Raw genomic sequence first — 21,921 nt, forward strand, 5'->3', positions numbered from 1 at the left:
CTGAAGTGATTGTCATTGTGAAACACAGCACAGCCAATGAAACGTATCCTCTGTATTTAACCCTGCATGAGCCTTAGTGAGCAGTGGGCAGCCATGAAAAGCGCCCGGGGAGCAGAGTGTGCGTACCGCCATATCTTTTGTTCAATACTCGATCTGTGCGTCTTAGGCTTTACTCACAGTCTTAAAAGAAAGAGCAGACCGAATGGATCAGAGCGTTGCATGTACATCAGTCGGCCCCACAGAATTTACACCTGGCCCTTCTAGGGGACCTCTGACCCCAAATCTGAACATCTCAATAGTCTAGTGAATCAAAATCTAGCAAAAGTGCTTTCTGCATTTTACCTGTCTGCATTTTACCTTATTTGGAGAATATTTATGTGCACAAATGCATGTGCACATAATGATTGTTAATAGTTTCCGTTTATGGGTGTCTGATACTGGTCTCGGTAAATACACATGCCGCCACAATAAAAACCAGTATGTGACTTGAGGAGTACACAAGTCGGCCAAAAGGTTATTTGTGCTTGTAAAAAATAACTTTATTTTGCATCTGTAAAAAAAATTAGTTCAAGAAATGAGAAAAAAAAAAAAAAAAAAAAGACATTTGGTTTAAAACAAATAAATACATTTACACATAAGAACGCATTTCCCTGTGAACACTGTTTGGGTTAAAACTCCTGAGTTAATATTTCACATGCAACATTCATGACTAACGTAAGACCTCATATTCTGTAAATAACAAACTTTTTTACAAAACCGAACACTTCACATATTTAAAGTGCAAGAAGGCAGCAACGTCCCTGTAAAGCCCTCAGGATTGGCTGAGAGACAGCCAGAGCTCCTCCTCCCTGACGCTGTCGTCCAATCGGCGCGTCTCGGCCTCGAACACGGCGGGCAGCGGCTGCTGCGCGACGCTGGCGAGAGACGCGTTCAGGTCCTGGCGGAGGCTCTCCAGCCTCTGGCTGTTCCTCTGGGAGCGCTCCACGAATTCGGCTCGGTCCTCCCGCTCCTTCGCCAGCATCAAGCGCAGCTGGTGGACCTGTCAATCATTTTAAGGTGCAAATATCACCAAATACACCAAACCCAGAGTGTACGATCTCACGCGCGCTCTTGCTACGGGCACGTTTATACGCTCGGCGTGGGAATTTCAGAGGCGCAGATTCTCAGGGGTGCACTTTTTCACCTGCTCCTCGAGGTCCGCGGCACGGGCCCTCAGCTCCTCCCCGTCTGCTCCACCCGCGGGCCGGGACTCCTGCAGAGAGACGGAGAGGGCGCGGTGCAGCAGGTGACTTTTGTTTGTGCGGAAGAAAGGAAGGGGGTTCTAACCTCAGTTCCGGAGTAGGAGTGGGACATCTGGCGGTGTAGCCGTCCTCTCTCCTCTTCCACCTGGAACACGGACGAAGCGTTACCTCTTATTCCGATGGTGAGGCCTTCGGGGACCTTCAGGACATCACCTGTCTCAGAGTGTCTCTGAGCTGCTGCCTGCTCATCTTCAGCTTCTCCGCCCGCTCCTCCAGATGCTTGTTCCTCCTCTGCAGCCGCCTCTGCTCCACCTCCAGCTGAGCCACCACCCTCTGCATGTCCCTCAGGCGACTGTCCGTGCCCGAGACACGTTCCTCCTCGTCCTCCACAGCGACTCCTTGTCTCGCCTCCTGCTTTAGTGAAAACTGTCACTCATGTCCTGTTTTTTGGAGGGTTATTTAATATAAAAACATTCAAAAAGACAGAAAGGAAAACTTCTAATCTGTCCCCTCGCTGTGAACCAGATGTCTCTATACAGTGTCCAAATAGACCCGAGTGGTGAAACAGAAAGAAATTGTGAAAGTGAAGTGATTGTCACTTGTGAGCCTCCACACGTGTTCATTCATAGTTTTGATGCCTTCAGTGAGAATCTACCAGCGTAAATGGTCATGAAGATAAAGAAAACACGTCGAATGAGAAGGTGTCTGGACTGTATCTGTAAAAAGTTTATTATACAACTTCCTGCTGCAGCGCCCTTGCTATGGACACGTTACCCTTTCAAAAACAGTTTTTTACTTTTATGAATTATGCAATATGAATTTTACGCCATGTCGCACAGGCGATTTTCTGAACGTAGACTACAAAATAGTTTTATTACAATTCCCTTCATGACCACTAGAGGTCCTAATTTCCCTGTGCATTAAACCTTGGTAGCAAGAGATCCCACTCGACCACGTGGTGGAAACGAAAGCGTATCTGACCTGTAGGGCACCAGCCTCGGTCTTTCTTCTCCTCTCCACTTCCATCTGCTTCAATCGCTCTCTATAGTCGATCAGCACGGCCTCGGTCTTCTCCAGGGCAATCCGAACCCGGTCCCGGTCCCTGGCCAAGTCTTCCGCCCTCTCCTTCAGAGCGTACACCTCCACGTCCTTCTCCTTCATTAGCCCTCGGATCTCCTCTCTTTCCAGAAGCAGGGTGGACACTCGCTCGTTCAGCTTAGCCAGCTCCAAACCATCCTTCTTCTTCACGCCATCACCATCCTCCTCTTCGTTTGCTGCTCTACGGAGTCTCTCCACCTCCTGTTCCAAGCTCTTAGCTCTGCTCTTCCACACCGTGACCTGCACATCATTTTCTTTGAGATCTTGTCTGAGCTTCTCCCTCTCGGTGGCCTCCAGCGCCTTTACTCTTCCCGTCATTTTTCCCGGAGAAGTTGGCTTTTCGATCTTCTTCCTGAGCTCTTGGTTCATCTTCTCCAGCCCTTGCAGTTGCTCCCTTACAATCTCCAGTTGCTCTCCATCATCAGTCTTCTCTTTCTCCAACCTTGCCACCTCCTTTCTGTGCTCTTCCAGCCGGTCCTGCAGTCTTTCTTTCTCTTTCTCCTCCCTGCGTGCAGCGTCTCTTGCGGTCTCCAGCTCCTGTTCTCTCTCCTTCAGGAGCTGCATGGTCCACTCAACCCGTCTCGCGCTCTCCTCGCAGGCCTGCTGGAGTCCTTCTCTCCTTATCTCTACCTCCTCCATCCTCTTCCTTACCAGCTCAAGGTCTCTGTCCCTCTCAGCCAACATCTTTGCAACCATCTCGGCGTCCCTTTCCTTCTCCTCCTTGTGTTTTTCCTGGTCTTCTCTCTGCTGTCTGAGCGTTTCAATCTTCTCCTTCCATCGCCTCACCTCAAAGGTCCTCTCTTGCCTCTCTCTCTGCAACCTATTCTCTATGTCCCTCACATGGCTGGTCATGTCTTCCATGTCTTTGCTCCTTTGTGAGGCCTCTGCGCTCAGCTTCCTCCTTTGCTCCTCCAGCACGTCCACGCTAGCTTGAAATCTTCTCAAATCCTCTTCCAGCTCCGCTCTTCTTCTCTCCAGTCTCTCCTTCTCCTGAGCATCCTCTTCCTGGGCTTCTTTCCGCTGGCTCTCTCTGATCTCCATTTGCCTCTGTAGCTCCTCTTTCTCTAGTCGATAGATCTGGACTCTCCTGTGAGCCTCTTCCACCTCCTGTCGGGCTGCCCTTGCACTCTCCTCTCTGCCCTTCACAAGTTCCTCCTTCCTCTCCTGCAGGAGAACTCGCAGTTGCTCCCCTTCACGATGGCTCTCTTCCAGGAGCTCCTTTAGACTGGCCATCTCCTGGAGCCCAAGCTTTAGTCCATCCCTCATTTTCTGGTTCTCCCTTTCTTTCTCTAGGGTGTCCCTGCTGGACTGCTCCTTACTTTTGGTGAGAACCTCGAACTTCTCCTTTAATATGTTCAAATCAGCAGCAAGAACGTCCTTCCGCTCCTTCACCTCCTGCAGCTCATCCTCTTTTCTTCTCAGCAAGGTGCTCAGTTTCTCCTGCTCATCTTTCATTTCTATATCTTTCCTTCTCAGCTCTGAAGACAGGTTGTCCTTCTGCTCAGTCAACCCCCTCACCTCTGCCCCAAGCTTTTCTACAAGCTCCGTCTTCTCCAGTAGTTCCTGTAGTCTGATCTTCTGCCTCTCCACCTCCTTTGTCTCTTCTCTCAACTGTACGGTCAGTCTGTCCCTTTCTTCCTCTCTGAAGCCCACCGTCTCCCGCAGCCGGTCTCCTTCTCTGGAGACATCCTCCACATGACTTGTCAGCACCCTCAGCTCCGTCTCTCTTTCTACCAGCTGCTGTGAGACCTTCTGCGCCTCCCTGTCACGCTCCCGGACCTGGTGCTTCAAAGATTCCACCTCCTTTTCTAACTCTTCTTTCCTGTCCTCTGTTTCTCGAGCGATCTCCCCTTCTCTTCTCCTCTCTGCCTGAGCCTGATGGAGCTCCTGAGTCCTGACTGCCAGTTCCTCCACTTTCCCTCTCAATGCAGTCCTTTCTCGATCCAGGATGGACTCAGAGTCTCTGAGCTTTCCAGAAAGATTCAAGCATGTCCCCTCAATCTCCTGCAGTTTCTCCCTCAACGTTCCCACCACCCTCTCTCCCTGCTGCTGCCTTGTCTGAGCTTCTTCTTCCACACGTTGCAAACTCTCTCTCAGGACCTGTAGTTCTTCCTCTTTTTCCTGCAAGAGAACCTCGTGGCTCTGAAGAACATCCCGTTGCTCTTCATTTCTCCTGCTGTACTCATCTGCCTCCCTCACCAGCTCACTCAGTCTTGTTCTCAGGACCTTCTCTTCCATGTCCTTCTGATCCAGCTCTCTTCTAAACGCCTGCTTTCTCTCTTGCTGCTCTGCATCGGATTTCTTTCTCCTCTCTTTCTCTTCCTCCATCTCTTTTTCGACATCTGCCACTCTCCTCCTCCACCTCTGTGTCTCATCCCTGGCTTCCTTCACTCTTTGTCCAAGAATCTTTTGCTCTGATGTTAAGGTAGTTTGAAGAACCTCCAGTTCTGTCTCCTTCTCATCTAGTTGAATGGACACCTCCACCTTTTCCTTCAGTAAGCCCTCTATCTGGCTCTTAAGTGCCTCCACCTCTCCTTCCTTCTTCCTCATTTCTCCTCTCAGCTTCCTGTCTTTTTCCTTATTTTCCGCCTGCTTCTGTTCTTCCTCTCTGCATTTTTCCCGTTCCCTTTCCTTAAACTGGTAGTTCTGCTCCTGTAGGATAATCAGCTGGCCTTCAAATATCTCTTTTGTCCGTAGGTCTTCTCCCAGTCTTTCAACTTCTCCTTCAAGCAGGAGCATCCTGGCTTTCATCTCCTCAATGTAATCTTCTCTTTCTCTAATTTCTATTTCTTTTTTCCTCAAAATGTCAGACATTTTGTTCTTCTCTTGTTCAGATGCCCTCAGCTCTTCACTCTCTCGCTCCAGTCGTTGGGTCAACTCTTCTCCTTTTCTTTCTAGACTTCCCGCTTTCTTCCTCCAACTCTCCAGCTCATCATTTGTGTCTTGCATTTTCTGCTCCAATGTTCTCTTTTCCAGAGTTAGTTTGGCCTGCAGCCTCTCTATTTCTCGTTCCTTCTCCTCCATCTGTGCAGAGAGTTCTTCCTTCTCTTTCCACAGTCCCTCAATCTCTCTCCTGAGCTCCTCAATCTCCCCTGCTTTCATCTGCAGTTCTCCTCTCAGCCGATCTTCTCGCACCCGCTCCAATGATTCTCTTTTCTTTTGTTCCTGCTTGAGTTGGTAGTTCTGTTCCTCCAGGACAATCAGCTGACCCTCCAAGATCTCCTTCTTCTTCACATCTTCCTCCAGTCTTTCAGCATCTGCCTCAAGTGATTGTATTCTGGCCTGAAGCGCTTCAAGTTCTTCCTCTTTCACTGCAATCTCTGCAGCTTTGTTCCTCAGAAGTTCCACCATTTTGGCCCTCTCTTTCTCAGAGGCCTGTAGTCCTTCACTTTCTCTCTCCAGTTTGAGGCTGAACTCTTCTCTCTTCCTCTCCAGACCTCTTGCTTTCATCTTCCATTTTTCTACTTCATCATTGGCATCTCTCACCTTCTGTTCCAGAGTCCTCTGCTCTGAGGAGAGTTTGGTCTGGGCCCTCTCCAGTTCCACCTCCCTTCCATCCAGCAGGGCAGAGAGCTCCTCCTTCACCTTCGCCAAACCTTCCAGCCGTTTCCTCAGAGCCTCCACCTCACCGTCCCTCTGGCCCAGCTCTGTGTTCAGCGCCTCCCTCTCTGCCTGCCACGCCCCCCTCTGTTCCTTCCGCTCCTCTCGCTCCTCCCTGAGCTGCTCTTCCATCTGCTTCATCTCCTCCTGGAACCTCACGGCCGCAGCGTGCCGTCTATCCGTCTCCTCGGTCCTCTGGGCCCTCTCGTGCTGAAGCTCCTCCTGCAAGCAGTGGATCTCTCCTGTGGGGACATCAAACTTTTCAAACCACCGCTCTACCTTTACAGAAGGTTATTACATACGTTAACATGTATAATATATATAACTTAAAGTATAATACGCACACACGACCAGTCAAATGTTTGGATGCGCCTACACATTTACGGGTCTGAAGACACGGGACTATGAAACAACAGAGACCGTAATGTAATAAATTAAAAGTTGACGATTTGGTTTGTGCTGAACACTTATCATTCGCTCATGTGAATGAGCGTCTCATCAAGCCGCCATGATGGTAGAGGTAGACCTCACCCTACCTGCTACACATATTCTACGTTTTAGGTTAAAGACATGAAAGTGTAAAATTTGCTTATGTTTGCAATATTTGCATATTGGTTCATTGTTTACTTCCAATATTTGCAATACTGTGGTCTGTATCAGTCCACAGTCCGTGTATGACTGTGTATGTGACAAATATAATTTGAATTTGAAAAGAGATTCAAACATACTTCACTTTCTCCTCATACAACCAATACGAAGTATGCTTATTGGATTGGATTGTAGAACAAAGCTCTATCTTAGTCTCCTTAGCCACCACAGAGTCGGGGTGTCCAGACGTTTGACTGATTATTATTATTTATTAATAAAACATACACACACACACACACACACACACACACACACACACACCATGGGGCACGTTCCTCTCACCCTGCAGGGTTCCTTTGGACTGTGTCAGTGTACTGAGCTGCAGCTGGAGTTGGCCGAGCTGTAGCTCCAGGTCCGAACTCTGCCTCTGACACTCGGTCAGCTGTTGCTGCAGGGACACGCTCACGTTCCTGCGGTAAGAGGACAGAGTTGCCACACCCCTGGTCCACAGACGGGGTGCTGGAGTGTGCTGTGGAAATGACTGGCAGCTCACCTGAGGTCCTGAACATCCTGCTGAAGCTCCTCTCGCTCCTCCTCCAGCGCCTGTACCACTCCCTCCATCCTCTGGCAGTCTCTCTGGAGGTCCTCCTTCTCTCTGGAGGTCCTCCTCTGTTCATCTTGACACTGGCGCAGCTCAGTCTGGACGTTGAGCAGCTCCTCACACACACCTCTGTGCAGATCCGACAGCTGTCACACACACACACACACACACACACACACACACACACACACACACACACACAGAGCGTCACACAGGAGTTCAGCATGAGCATTAAAGGTCCCCTGAAATGAAAATGTGACGTGGTGAGAATAACATTAATAAGAGTCCCCCAGCCTGTCTACAGTCCTGCAGTGGCTAGAAATTGCAGTCGAGTATTTTTTCGTTCTGCTTCACCATTCAGAGAGTGGCATCTCAGACGGTCGGATCTGGAATTTGTCCCTATATGATGTCATAAGGGGAAAGGTTACCTCCCCTCATGATTTTTCCATGCCGAGAATTTCCCGCCCCTCCCCTAAAACATGATCTCCACCGACTGTCGTGGCTTCCAAACATGTGAAGCACAGCAGTTGCTCGGTGATTGGATGTAAAAATGTGCACAAATTAATTTTTTTGTTTAGTCACGCGAGACTCTGAAGAAGACGTCATTTTCCGCGAATGTCACCTCAACTTCTCACTGTGGGTCTGGATCAAAGTGAATTAGGGGACCAAGAAGACCGATATAAAGTAAAAAAACTTCATAATAGGGGACCTTTAAACAGTGTCAAGTGAATCCCAAATGCAGCTAAAAAATGCATACGGTGTTGAGAAGCCGAACTCCTACCTGGTGGGGCGCTGTACTCAGATCAGGCCGCCACAGTCACTACACCACTATGTTTAAACTAGAACCTCACCAAGCAACGTCATTATGATAGAATCCATTACATCGCGATGCATCGGTTATGAGAATCATTTCAACACCCCTAATACACACACGAGGAGTGTGACAGACGGCAGATGTCTGGTACACTCTCCCTCTTTCTCAGACACACACGTCTCTTCACCTCCTCAATCCTTCGCTGGTTCAGCTCCTTCTCCTCCATCAGTACGGTCACCTCCTTTCCTCTTTCTTCTCTGAGCATCTCCAGCTCTCTCTCGCTCTCCTTCAGCAGTAGCAGTGAGTCCAACTCAGTCTCCCTCTGAGCGCTTCAACACACACACACACACACACACACACACAGCTTCAGTGCCACACACCGTCTCTTCCATCTAATGAACAAACAGGAGCTCCTTCAGGGTGCTGCACCTCAGCTGGGTCGCCTCCAGGCGCATGACCCTCAGTTCCCGCTGCAAGCTGGCGACCTCTGACCCCAGCCCCTGCAGCTGGGCTTGTGCCTCGGTAAGCTCTGTCTCCAGCTGAGGACAAACGAGGACAGATTCACGGGTAAAAAAAATGTTCTATTACAATTATTTAAATGACTGGAAGTGTTACACGACTTCAACCTGAAATAAGAACAGAGCTGATTATCCACATGGTGACCATACCTCTACCAACAGGAACTCACACGGCCCGTGGTGGAAGAGGATTAAGCTCCTAAGTGAGTGTGTGTGCAGGAACCAGTAGGAATCTGTGTGTGTGTGTGTGTCTGACCTGCAGGGTTCGGCTGCTCAGCTCTCTCTTGTCTTTGGCCAGCGCCTCGCTGAGGGCGGCCATCTTCTCCGCGGTGTCCCCGGCCTCCGACACCTGCCGCTTCAGCTGCGTCTCGGCGGAGGACAGGGACAGCACCGACTCCCGAGCCTACATGACACGGAGGGGGGAGGAGAGGAAGAAGAGAGGGATTAAGGAGGACTGGAGGTAGGCCAGAGGCGAGGACATACATCCCTGACGGAGAGAGACACGTCCACACACACACACACACACACACACTACCTCTTTTTAGAAAATATGATCTGTTACTGCACTGTTCCATTTTGAACGCTGGTATTTGCACTATACTTTGCACCTTCATTATTCATTGGACTAGTTTAGCGTTGTCTGTCTGTCTGTCTGTCTCCTTGTCGTCTACATGTATAAATGTTACTCTCGCATGGCCGGCGTCCTCTGTTTGTACTCTGTGTATCCCGGTTTGTTGATGTCACACACGGTCACTTTATGTCAGTATGTAACTTTATTTAAATGCTACATGTAGCACCGAAGAAACGTTGTTTCGTTTCACTATGACACGCATGTAGCTGAAATTACAGTACAGTAAAGTATTGATGCACAATAACATTTCAACAAAAACGTTAGTTGATAAAATCAAAAATAAAAAAGTTTTGTAATTATTGAAATAAGTTACATAGAATGAATAAAATGGCCTTTTTTCACCGCATTATTATTATCAGATATGTGCATCACTGAAACCTCCTTTATTCTCCTGACTCCTGACAAACCAGCGAACGGCGGAAGAGGCGGTGAAACGGGAAGCACGGGTACCTTCACGAGGGCTTCTCTGCTCTCCGCCAGCTCCTGCTGAGCCCTGGTGCGGTCCAGCTGCTCCCTCTCCAGCGCCCCCTGCAGGGCGTGCAGCTCCAAACGGCACTCATACTCGCGCTCGTGGAGCAGAGCGCGCTCCCCCACTCTGACACACATACACACACACACACACACATTTCCTCCGGGATTAATAAAAATTTCCGGAAATAGAGATGTGTAAACGGTGGCTGAACTTGCGGTTCATGGGTGAGTGTGTTAAACGAGAAACACACTCACACGCTGTGCACTACGTATGCGTATCCATACACAGTTTGCGTTGGTATACTTGTGCCCGTACTGCATGTAGTAGTCTGTAGCGTGTACTCCTTACCAGCAGGGGTCAGTGTCGAGGCCGCAAGCCAAATAAACGAATTAATTCCTGTATCTTAAAATCTGCATCTGTTGAGCGCAGATCTGGCAACACCGCCCCTTTAAAATTACATGGGGATTGCATCCGTATACATTCGTTAATTTACGTAGTTAACAGCAAGAATATTTCTGCCTTTACCCCCTAGGCTACAACCGCCCCATGATAAAATACAAGTCCATCTGTGCAAAACCAACAGACTAAAGAATAGCTTCCATCCATGGGCAGTCAGAACTCTCAATGTGTGAGTGTGTGTGTGTGTTTTTGTGCAGATTTCTTCCGTACAGTCATCTCACTACTGACTATGACCATGTGCAATTTCCTGGCAATGTGCAATTACCAGTTTACCCAATATGTTTCACTTATTTCTACTGACCAAAGCCCTTCCCACCTTATTTATCATATTTATGATGCCCTAAAATATACCCCCATGTCTCTTGTACCTATATACATGTGTATGTAGTGTTTTTATCTTGTTTTTCTTGCCAGCTAATTTCATTGTCCAGGTAACTGTACAATGACAATAAAAAAAAAGTCTTGAAGTCTGTCACCCACTTCCTGTCATTACCATTCCTGTGTGTGTGCACTCATCAAGTCAGATTATACCATTTCTGCCACTCCCTCTCCAGAGCACTCTTCACTTCCTCGTCTCTCTCGATCTGTCGTCTCAGGCCCTCCTTCTCTCTCGCCAGCCTCGCGGCGTTCTGCTCCGCCTCCTCCACCTGCGTGCGGAGTGAGAGCCCCGCCTCCCGCTCGCTGAGAGCCAAAAAAAAAAAAAAAATCTATTACAGCTGCATTCGGGTTCAAAAAGTTGGGCCTGACATGACCCGATAATTAAAACGCAGCACCTGACGAAGGTGCCAGAGACTTGCACATCGAATTAATAAAACTAATTTACAACATGCAAAACACCGAAACAAATTTACAAGCAGCAAATCATATGGACGGATAGGTACTATAGGCCTGACTGATCATTTGCAGTGCGCGCTCGACCAGTAGTTACAGGGACAGTCCCCCCCTGGAGACACTCAGGGTTAAGTGTCCTGCTCAGGGACTACTACCCCCCTAAGGCTACTACCCCCCTGCACTAAAATGGAAGATGGGGCGGTGAAACGGACACTATCCTCTGGCGAATACGAAAGCTGAAGAGTGAGTTAATGAGTGACGTGACGTGGGTGTGAGTGGACATGTGCACCTCTGCAGTAGATCACGTGTGTTTCGCAGCTCCAGGTTGGTCTGCTGGGCCTGAGCGTGATGCTCCTCAGCATCCGCCTGCAGCTGAGTGACCCTGGTGTCCAGCAGCTCTCTCTCGTGTGTCAGCGTTCGCACTTGGACCTCGTAATTCTGCACACACGTACACACCGACATGAGCGATAATGCTGAATAAAACAGTTGCTATATAGAAGAACAATGAACGACAACACCGGGACGATTAGAAAGCCACCGCCAACCTGCAGTTCCTCGTGTCTCCACTGCAGGGCGCTCTCTGCCTGCGCGATGACTGACAGCAGAGCGGACAGGTCATCGTCCAGCGGGAGGGCCGAGGTCTGCCCGTCTGTCCTCTTGGAGGACAGCATTCTGGACTATAATTATAAAAAGAGAAACGGCGCTTTGGTGGCTTTCCAGCGGCTTCATCAACGTGAAAACTGCTCCTGTACAGATTCAGGAGGGTAAAGGTCGCGTTCAGCAAGGCAACTGAAGCACTGCATTATGGGATCTGTAGTTTCTGTGTTTTCAGCACTTCACATTCAATTTGAAAAGAAGCAAAAAAACAGGGTTCTTACACATTTTTACAAAAGAACTTTCATGAATTTTCCATTACTTTTCCATATGAAATTTCTGTGCAAATGTGGGAACACAAAAAGTAAAATTTACCAGATAATTGTTCAAATAAACGTATGCCCACCCTGAACAGCTTACTAACACCCCGAACAATCGCGACAGTGTTCGTGCAGGCTGAGCCCTGAGCGAAAAAGATTCCAGCATAGATCATCAGCTGTAATTAAGATGACTGGTGGAGAAGTAAATGTACTTCATTATACATTCATGTGTTGATCAGATTTCAATTATTTTTCCAGAAATTTATATGTTCATTTGCCATACCAAAACTTTTCATGGCCTAAAAAAAATCTTTTTTCAAATTCCACAACTTTTACAGGTTTCTAATGACCGTAGGGACCCTGATATAATAATCGTGATATTTCATAAAACAGAACAGAGTCCTCCCCAGTGGGGTGATAGGCTAGGGGTGGTAGTAGCCTAGTGGTTAACACACTCGCCTGTGAACCAGAAGACCCAGGTTCAAACCCCACTTACTACCATCATGTCCCTGAGCAAGACACTTAACCCTGAGTGTCTCCAGGGGGGGACTGTCCCTGTAACTACTGACTGTAAGTTGCTCTGGATAAGGGCGTCTGGTAAATGCTGTAAATGTAAATGTAAGTCCATCAGACCCTCCCGCTCTCACCAGGTTGACGAGGGCCCTGTGGACCGACTCCAGGTTCCTCTGCACCTCCTGGTGTCTCTCCCACTCCTTCTGTCTCTCCAGCTCTCTCTCCTGCTCCTGGCTCCGCCTCTCCTGCCTCTCCACCTCCAGCGCCTTCAGAGAGGCGGTCAGTTTCGTGACCCTGGATTAAAGTTCAGAGTTAAAACGAGCGACCGGCGTCCGCATTTCCCACGATGCTCCCCTGTTCTCCCGCTCCCGACCTGCTCCTGAGATCCTCCACCTCCACCTCGTGTTGCTCCTTCAGCTGGGAGATCTCCTGCTCTCTCTCCAGGTCGCTCAGACTGAGGGGCGCGGTCGAGAAGAGTGCAGACACGGAGTGGGTGGGTCCAGGGTCAGAGGTCACGGGGGTCACAGAGCCGCAGGTGGAGAGCAGAGAGGAGGAGAGACGGGAGAACTCCGCCCGGAGGTCCCATAAATCTCTGCAAACAAAACACACAAAAAAACAAAACTTTTTTTTACCATTGATGCAAATTACGAAAAACTCCTACGTTGCCATGGTTTCAGCAGACGCTCATCTCCACCTGTCAGTAGCCGTCTTCAGCGTGCTGCACTGGCGTTTGAGTGTCACCACTTGACCCCAAAGGGTCATCAGGCGCGTGTGTTCACGACTAACGTGGCCGCTCAGGAGCTGTTGAGTAAAACACGTTTCGTACCATCACCGTGTGGACATGAACATCACGAACACATGAGGTCATGAAGAATTTCATACAAAGAAGCATAACGGGAGACTTTTTAAACATTTTCAAACCTTTCTTTCTTTGTGCCACTCCTCTTCCCTAAGCTCCGCCTCCTCCACGGCTCTGGACCAATCGTTAGTCAGCTTGTGCACGTCCTCGCGCAGGGCGTCGTTCGCCTCGGACGATTGGCTGAGCTGGCTGCGCAGCAGGGTGTTGACGTCAGCGAGTCCTGCGCTCCTGCTCAGGAGAAGAAAGAGAAAAAAAAAACTTCTTCACCTCTTCACCCAGATCCTGGCTGGCCAGCGTCTTGAGGTGAAGCAGGAGCTCGCCTGACCTCTGCTGCTCCTCCTCCAGCCTGATGAGGGTGGTCTCCAGAGAGCCGCTCTGCTCATCACGAATTCTCTATAGAAACGAAGCAGTAAATATGTCAAAGTACATATACAGTCGAGGCCAAAAGTTTTGAGAATGACATAAATACTGGTTTTCACAAAGTTCGCTGCTTCCGGAACAATTTGCATATACTCCAGAATGTTATAAAGACTGGTCAGATGGAAAAGTCCACCTAAAGTCCATCTTTGCCATGAAAATGAACATTTCCACTGCATTTCAGCGTCATGCTGACTGAGTTAGAACGGCAGACGATAAAAACTGACAAAAAGATCTAAAACTCTGAAGCAACAAACTTCGTAGAAACCCAGTACAGTCTACCCGACTGTAGAAGGGCACAACTAGAAGAAGGACCTGCACATGCGGTGTGTTTCTAGTGTGTGAGTGCCAGTGAAAAGTCTGGACGCCCCGACCCGGTGGCGGTTATGGAGACTAAGATGGAGCCATTTTGTAGAAATCCAATTAGAAGAAACATGTTTAGTATTTGAAAGCGTTCAGTATTAAACCTTCAGGACTGTTGGAAGCCGTCCCCGTTGTGGTGGAGAGAAGACAAGAGTGTGAAATGCCGCCATCACAGCAACAGCTCCCTGATTTGGAGGTTCATTACACAACCTGACGTGTGAAATGTTCAGTTTTGTTCTGTAAGGTAAAAAAATAAAGGAACGAGTAGGGCTGTCCAGACGTTTGACTGGTGGCGTATATGCTCCTGTCTTACCTCCCTCAGTCTCAGCTCCCTCCCATCCACCTCCACACGCCTCTCCAGGGCCTGGCACCGGCCGCGGTACTCCACAACCTGTTTTTAATCAGACTGGTGATGCACGTTCTGCTGGACCATCTCTGGAAGCATCTCACACACATCCAGCCGTCCTCTACTCAAGAAGATGCCCGACCAGGTCATTTGATGTAGCACTATAAACCAACTTTTATCCCCAGCCCACAAATTTGATATTCGTACGACCAGCTGATTGTGGGTCACGGACTGGTCGGGACGGGTAAATCCGTAAAACCGTACAGTGCGTGTCCATCTGAGAAGCTTGACAGCTTCTGACAGAAAGGAGGGAAAAGATGGAGGCGGCGGACCTTGTTCTGCAGCTTGTGGATGAGCAGGGCCTGCCGGGCTTCTCGCTCGCGCCCCTCCCGGACTTTCCTCCTCCACTCGCGCAGCTCGGTGTCGGCACGCAGGGACGAGGACCAGGACGGCTCCAGCGTCTGGGCCAGCTGAGCAGAGCAGATGGAGAGAAATCCTGAATCCTTTAACACATAACTTGTTGGCCCCTGGGCCCAGATATTTAAAAATATTCTGTATAGAAAAAAACCCTCTTATTCAAAAAATATTACAGACAAATCTAACACTTACACACGCACATGCGTACACATTGCACAAACAATACAAAAATGTATAAATACATTATAATTTTTCTTCGTCTAGCACCTAACAATCTCTGAGCATGCTCTTCACTGACAAGTCTAAGCCTTATCAGGGCTCTTAGTTTGTAAACTCGATATTCTATAGAAATCGAACGAGAATTGCTGGTGTCTTCCTCTTGTAAGTCGCTTTGGATAAAAGCGTCTGCTAAATAAAGTAAAGTAAAGTAAAGTAAAGTAAATATCATGGAAATATTTGGTCAATATATTTACAATATATTTACAGAACAACATATCATGGAAATTAATGGACAAACCCATTTACAGTAGGATCTGTGTGCAATATTGACTTAAGTCTTAAGTAATATATTATTATTATTTGACGTATTAATTTTCCTTCCAAATATCTGTTGTTTTTAGCCTTGGCGAATGTTACCAGACTCGTATCACCTGTACCGCCGCAAGCCGCGATGTGGCGACTGCAATATTGATGTTTTCTTATTTCAGGGCTGCACGATTGCGGGAAAAAAAAAGTCCTACTGCGTCATATAATTCGATATTGCGATATGCGATTGCAAAATGTTAAATGGCTTAATTATCAATAAAAACTCTCATAAAATTAGTAATTACGTAATCTTTACATCACCGTAAATGTGATGCAAAAATTTTTTAATTGTCGTATTTTTTTATTATTTACGGTGCTGATACAAATTTGTCGTCGCCCGACTCACGTACGAAATGTAAAAGGTGGGCGTTCCTTTAAGAGAGATGCGCTGCTGTATGGGTGGGCGTGGCTTTGAAAACGGAGGAAAGAACAGAGGTGTGGTGTTCGGATAAAACCCTGCGAAAAGTGCAATAAATTCTCTGTATGTATTTAGCTCACCACCCGCCACGGAAAGAGCAGGATTTCCACGTCAAATTAATATTTAAATCTCATTTCAACATTTAATACATTTATTTACAACATGCGAAAACCTTTAACCAATCACCGAAATCGACAAGCAGCGAAGCACACGGCAAGGAGAGTTACTCTAGAAGTTTGTGTTTGCCGACCGATCATTTACCGCGAAAGCTCGACCCGACTGAGAGGATAAAACCCTGCGTTCCCCGACTCCGGTCCGGAACACTGGAGAGCGACTGAGCAGCCGGTCGCGGTTTAGTCGGTTGGTAAACTTCGACAGAATGACACAATATATTGTTGCTGCAGTTGCGAATCCAGAAGTGTAGAGCCGGGTGGATTACTGACAAATTAAAACTTGTTTCATTTGATTTAGATTTTTAATTTTTTTTTATTGTATTATATTGTATTATAATATTGGTAGCAATATTTTCACTCTTTTATTTCTGTACGACATTCCAATTCAAGATCGGTTTGTCAGTACGACAGTATACACAGTACACCGTGTATTGAAATAAATATATTTATATATACACACAAGTATTGTAACATTACACAAGAATTTTCGAAATATGTATATTTTTATGGACTAAAACTAAAACTTTAATACTGTACTTAAAAAAACTGCAAGTAAACGTGGCGGTAAAAACCCTGCTCCTCGTACATCAGCGGCATCACGTCAGCTCACAATCCAAGACAAACGACGCACCGAATACGGAAAAGCTCATGGCGCCGCAGGACACGCACTTTTTAGTTTGACTTTCCAACTAAATTACATTATATAAAGTATCAGTATTGGATCAGTATCACCGATTCCAACCTGAATTTGAGAAATTCAGATAAATACAAATACGGATAATCCTGCGTTATGGATAATGCTGTGTCACTGATAATCCTGTGTTATGGATAATCCTGCGTTATGGATAATCCTGCGTTATAGATAATCCTGCGTTATGGATAATCCTGCGTTATGGATAATCCTGCATTATGGATAATCCTGCATTATGGATAATCCTGCGTTATAGATAATCCTGCGTTATGGATAATCCCGCGTTATGGATAATCCCGCGTTATGGATAATGTTGTGTCACTGATAATCCTGTGTTATAGATAATCCTGCATTATGGATAATCCTGTGTTATGGATAATCCTGCGTTATGGATAATCCTGCGTTATGGATAATCCTGCGTTATGGATAATCCCGCGTTATGGATAATGTTGTGTCACTGATAATCCTGTGTTATAGATAATCCTGCGTTATGGATAATCCTGCGTTATGGATAATCCCGCGTTATGGATAATCCCGCGTTATGGATAATGTTGTGTCACTGATAATCCTGCGTTATGGATAATCCTGCGTTATGGATAATCCTGCGTTATGGATAATCCTGCGTTATGGATAATCCTGCGTTATGGATAATTGTCGATTCCAACCTGAGTTTACCAGCATCTGAAGGAGCTGCTTATGACGGAGACGCAACTCTGGACCCCGGGATTCTTTCTTCCAGACGGTCCATCTGAAGATGGCGAGTGAAGCGAAATAACTCGTCCTCAGCACTCACCCGGTCGCTGAGGGCCTGCGACCGCGACTCCAGGCCCAGCCTCTCCGCCCGGCTGTCGGCCAGCTCATCCTGCAGCCGCGCCAGCTCCGCCCGAAGCTCCGCCCGCTCCTCCTCCCATCCTCCCAGCATGCTGGTGTCCATCCTGCAGCATCAAGGCCTCAGGAGAACGTGTGCTGATGCCACCCAGGAAAACGTGGTTACTGTCGTAGACATGAGGAAGAAAATATAAAACATCATTTGCATTGTGTTAGAAGAATTTGACTCTTCTCTGTAGAAGGTGTTATTTTAGTCTTTAGTCTCCAACCATGTATGGAGTTGTTTTATTTCTGTTCTGCCTGCATTCTATGTTTTTTCCGTGACTCACCTGTTCGGGGTCACAATTCTGTGTATAAATAAAGACTGCAAGCTTGGTTTAGGGCAGAAATCGGTCAGCACTTCGGTGGGGCCTTATTTCTCCTCGGCCGAGTTATGAATGGCACATGGTTCTCCTGTCTACTTCTTGCTCTGGCGCTGCAGGGTGACTGCTTTCACCCAGCACATTGTCTCACATTAATTATTGATTTCCCACTTCCCGGATCCTAGAGACACATTGGCAGTAGTGATAATCTTGTGTTACTGATAATCTTGTGTTACGGATAATCCTGCGTTACTGATAATCCTGCGTTCCTGATAATCCTGAGTTATGGATAATGCTGTGTCACTGATAATCCTGCGTTATAGATAATGCTGTGTCACTGATAATCCTGCGTTATGGATAATGCTGTGTCACTGATAATCCTGCGTTATAGATAATGCTGTGTCAATGATAATCCTGCGTTATGGATAATGCTGTGTCAATGATAATCCTGCGTTATAGATAATGCTGTGTCAATGATAATCCTGCGTTATAGATAATGCTGTGTCAATGATAATCCTGCGTTATGGATAATGCTGTGTCACTGATAATCCTGCGTTATAGATAATGCTGTGTCAATGATAATCCTGCGTTATGGATAATGCTGTGTCAATGATAATCCTGCGTTATGGATAATGCTGTGTCACTGATAATCCTGCGTTATAGATAATGCTGTGTCAATGATAATCCTGCGTTATGGATAATGCTGTGTCACTGATAATCCTGCGTTCCTGATAATCCTGCGTTATGGATAATGCTGTGTCACTGATAATCCTGCGTTATAGATAATGCTGTGTCACTGATAATCCTGCGTTATGGATAATGCTGTGTCAATGATAATCCTGCGTTATGGATAATGCTGTGTCAATGATAATCCTGCGTTATGGATAATCCTGCGTTATGGATAATGCTGTGTCACTGATAATCCTGCGTTATAGATAATGCTGTGTCAATGATAATCCTGCGTTATGGATAATGCTGTGTCAATGATAATCCTGCGTTATGGATAATGCTGTGTCACTGATAATCCTGCGTTATAGATAATGCTGTGTCACTGATAATCCTGTGTTATGGATAATGCTGTGTCAATGATAATCCTGCGTTATGGATAATGCTGTGTCAATGATAATCCTGCGTTATAGATAATGCTGTGTCAATGATAATCTTGCGTTATATGGATAATCCTTTGTTATAGATAATGCTGTGTCAATGATAATCCTGCGTTATGGATAATGCTGTGTCAATGATAATCCTGCGTTATGGATAATCCTGCGTTATGGATAATGCTGTGTCACTGATAATCCTGCGTTATAGATAATGCTGTGTCAATGATAATCCTGCGTTATGGATAATGCTGTGTCAATGATAATCCTGCGTTATGGATAATCCTGCGTTATGGATAATGCTGTGTCACTGATAATCCTGCGTTATAGATAATGCTGTGTCAATGATAATCCTGCGTTATGGATAATGCTGTGTCACTGATAATCCTGCGTTATAGATAATGCTGTGTCACTGATAATCCTGCGTTATGGATAATGCTGTGTCACTGATAATCCTGCGTTATAGATAATGCTGTGTCACTGATAATCCTGCGTTATGGATAATGCTGTGTCAATGATAATCCTGCGTTATGGATAATGCTGTGTCAATGATAATCCTGCGTTATGGATAATCCTGCGTTATGGATAATGCTGTGTCACTGATAATCCTGCGTTATAGATAATGCTGTGTCAATGATAATCCTGCGTTATGGATAATGCTGTGTCAATGATAATCCTGCGTTATGGATAATGCTGTGTCACTGATAATCCTGCGTTATAGATAATGCTGTGTCACTGATAATCCTGTGTTATGGATAATGCTGTGTCAATGATAATCCTGCGTTATGGATAATGCTGTGTCAATGATAATCCTGCGTTATAGATAATGCTGTGTCAATGATAATCTTGCGTTATATGGATAATCCTTTGTTATAGATAATGCTGTGTCAATGATAATCCTGCATTATGGATAATGCTGTGTCAATGATAATCCTGCGTTATGGATAATCCTGCGTTATGGATAATGCTGTGTCACTGATAATCCTGCGTTATAGATAATGCTGTGTCAATGATAATCCTGCGTTATGGATAATGCTGTGTCAATGATAATCCTGCGTTATGGATAATCCTGCGTTATGGATAATGCTGTGTCACTGATAATCCTGCGTTATAGATAATGCTGTGTCAATGATAATCCTGCGTTATGGATAATGCTGTGTCACTGATAATCCTGCGTTATAGATAATGCTGTGTCACTGATAATCCTGCGTTATAGATAATGCTGTGTCACTGATAATCCTGCGTTCCTGATAATCCTGCGTTATGGATAATGCTGTGTCAATGATAATCCTGCGTTATGGATAATGCTGTGTCAATGCTAATCCTGCGTTATGGATAATCCTGCGTTATGGATAATGCTGTGTCACTGATAATCCTGCGTTATAGATAATGCTGTGTCAATGATAATCCTGTGTTATGGATAATGCTGTGTCACTGATAATCCTGCGTTATGGATAATGCTGTGTCAATGATAATCCTGCGTTATGGATAATGCTGTGTCACTGATAATCCTGCGTTCCTGATAATCCTGCGTTATGGATAATGCTGTGTCACTGATAATCCGGCGTTATGGATAATCCTGCGTTATGGATAATGCTGTGTCACTGATAATCCTGCGTTATAGATAATGCTGTGTCAATGATAATCCTGCGTTATGGATAATGCTGTGTCAATGATAATCCTGCGTTATGGATAATGCTGTGTCAATGATAATCCTGCGTTATGGATAATGCTGTGTCACTGATAATCCTGCGTTATAGATAATGCTGTGTCACTGATAATCCTGCGTTATGGATAATGCTGTGTCAATGATAATCCTGCGTTATAGATAATGCTGTGTCAATGATAATCTTGCGTTATGGATAATGCTGTGTCAATGATAATCCTGCGTTATGGATAATGCTGTGTCAATGATAATCCTGCGTTATGGATAATCCTGCGTTATGGATAATGCTGTGTCACTGATAATCCTGCGTTATAGATAATGCTGTGTCAATGATAATCCTGCGTTATGGATAATGCTGTGTCAATGATAATCCTGCGTTATGGATAATGCTGTGTCACTGATAATCCTGCGTTATAGATAATGCTGTGTCACTGATAATCCTGCGTTATGGATAATGCTGTGTCAATGATAATCCTGCGTTATGGATAATGCTGTGTCACTGATAATCCTGCGTTATGGATAATGCTGTGTCAATGATAATCCTGCGTTATGGATAATGCTGTGTCAATGATAATCCTGCGTTATGGATAATCCTGCGTTATGGATAATGCTGTGTCACTGATAATCCTGCGTTATAGATAATGCTGTGTCAATGATAATCTTGCGTTATATGGATAATCCTTTGTTATAGATAATGCTGTGTCATTTATAATCCTGCATTACGGATAAGTGAAAGTGACATGATTGTCATTGTGAAACACTGCAGCACAGCCCACGGTGACACGGGTCCTCCGTATTTAACCATCACCATCGGTGAGCAGTGGGCAGCATGACAGGCGCCCGGGGAGACGGTGCCTTCATCAAGGGGACCTCGGTGGCACCTCAGTGGCACCTTGGCGGATCGGGATTCGAACCGGCAACCTTCTTATTACGGGGCCGCTTCCTTCACCGCTAGGCCACCACTGGCCTCCCCAGTAATATTGCGTTACTGATAATTCTGCGTTATTGACGTTCCTCCGATATTGATAGTCCTACGTTATTAATAATGCTCCGTTATTGAAGGAAACTGAGAACATAAACGCAGTGTAAGTGGGGATCCGGACCTGTAAACCTGCAGTACTCAGAAGGGCGGGAGTCTCGGCGCCGTCTGCAGTAAAAGCGTCGCGGTCCCGCGTCTCGTCCCCGCCGCCGCCGCCGCGCCGGAGCGCCGAACTCCGGTTCATTTCCCGCCGCGGACCGTAACCGTGGAAACTTGGACTCCGCAGCGCGGGTTTGAAAAGGCAAACTTCAGCCTGACTCGTGGGTTCGGCGCCGGGATGAGGGACGGGCGATGGGGCAGCGCCACCGTGTGGCCGGGAGTCCGACTGACGCCTCGCCGCGCGTCCAGCAGGGGGCGCCAAAGCCCGCAAAAACACA

The 21,921-nt window shown here is 46.6% G+C and overlaps 1 protein-coding gene across 1 annotated transcript; it reads right to left on the bottom strand.

Moving 5' to 3' along the window:
• Window positions 1–655: 655 nt before the first annotated feature.
• Window positions 656–21,808, bottom strand: LOC114796763 (centrosome-associated protein CEP250). Its single transcript, XM_028991248.1, has 23 exons — window positions 21,609–21,808; window positions 17,343–17,542; window positions 14,598–14,735; window positions 14,233–14,310; window positions 13,465–13,532; window positions 13,202–13,367; window positions 12,975–13,081; window positions 12,654–12,872; window positions 12,415–12,574; window positions 11,399–11,530; window positions 11,143–11,291; window positions 10,539–10,703; window positions 9,542–9,773; window positions 8,717–8,863; window positions 8,372–8,481; window positions 8,130–8,271; window positions 7,081–7,274; window positions 6,870–6,997; window positions 2,223–6,181; window positions 1,455–1,655; window positions 1,327–1,386; window positions 1,184–1,252; window positions 656–1,039 (listed from the first exon to the last, which is right to left on the bottom strand). Exons 2-23 carry the CDS (start codon window positions 17,481–17,483, stop codon window positions 812–814), a joined length of 6,993 nt encoding a protein of 2,330 aa, XP_028847081.1. The 5' UTR covers window positions 17,484–17,542; window positions 21,609–21,808; the 3' UTR covers window positions 656–811.
• Window positions 21,809–21,921: the final 113 nt, after the last annotated feature.

This window comes from Denticeps clupeoides, chromosome 9 (assembly GCF_900700375.1).
Source record: "Denticeps clupeoides chromosome 9, fDenClu1.1, whole genome shotgun sequence".
In the NCBI taxonomy this organism is placed as follows: domain Eukaryota; kingdom Metazoa; phylum Chordata; class Actinopteri; order Clupeiformes; family Denticipitidae; genus Denticeps; species Denticeps clupeoides.

Coding starts and splice junctions, on each gene's coding strand:
- LOC114796763 (XM_028991248.1), bottom strand. CDS start 17,483: ATGGACACCAGCATGCTGGGAGGATGGGAGGAGGAGCGGGCGGAGCTT. Junction 14,736..17,342: donor CGCAGGCCCTCAGCGACCGG/GTGAGTGCTGAG, acceptor TGCTCTGCTCAG/CTGGCCCAGACGCTGGAGCC. Junction 8,272..8,371: donor CTGGAGGCGACCCAGCTGAG/GTGCAGCACCCT, acceptor TGTGTGTTGAAG/CGCTCAGAGGGAGACTGAGT.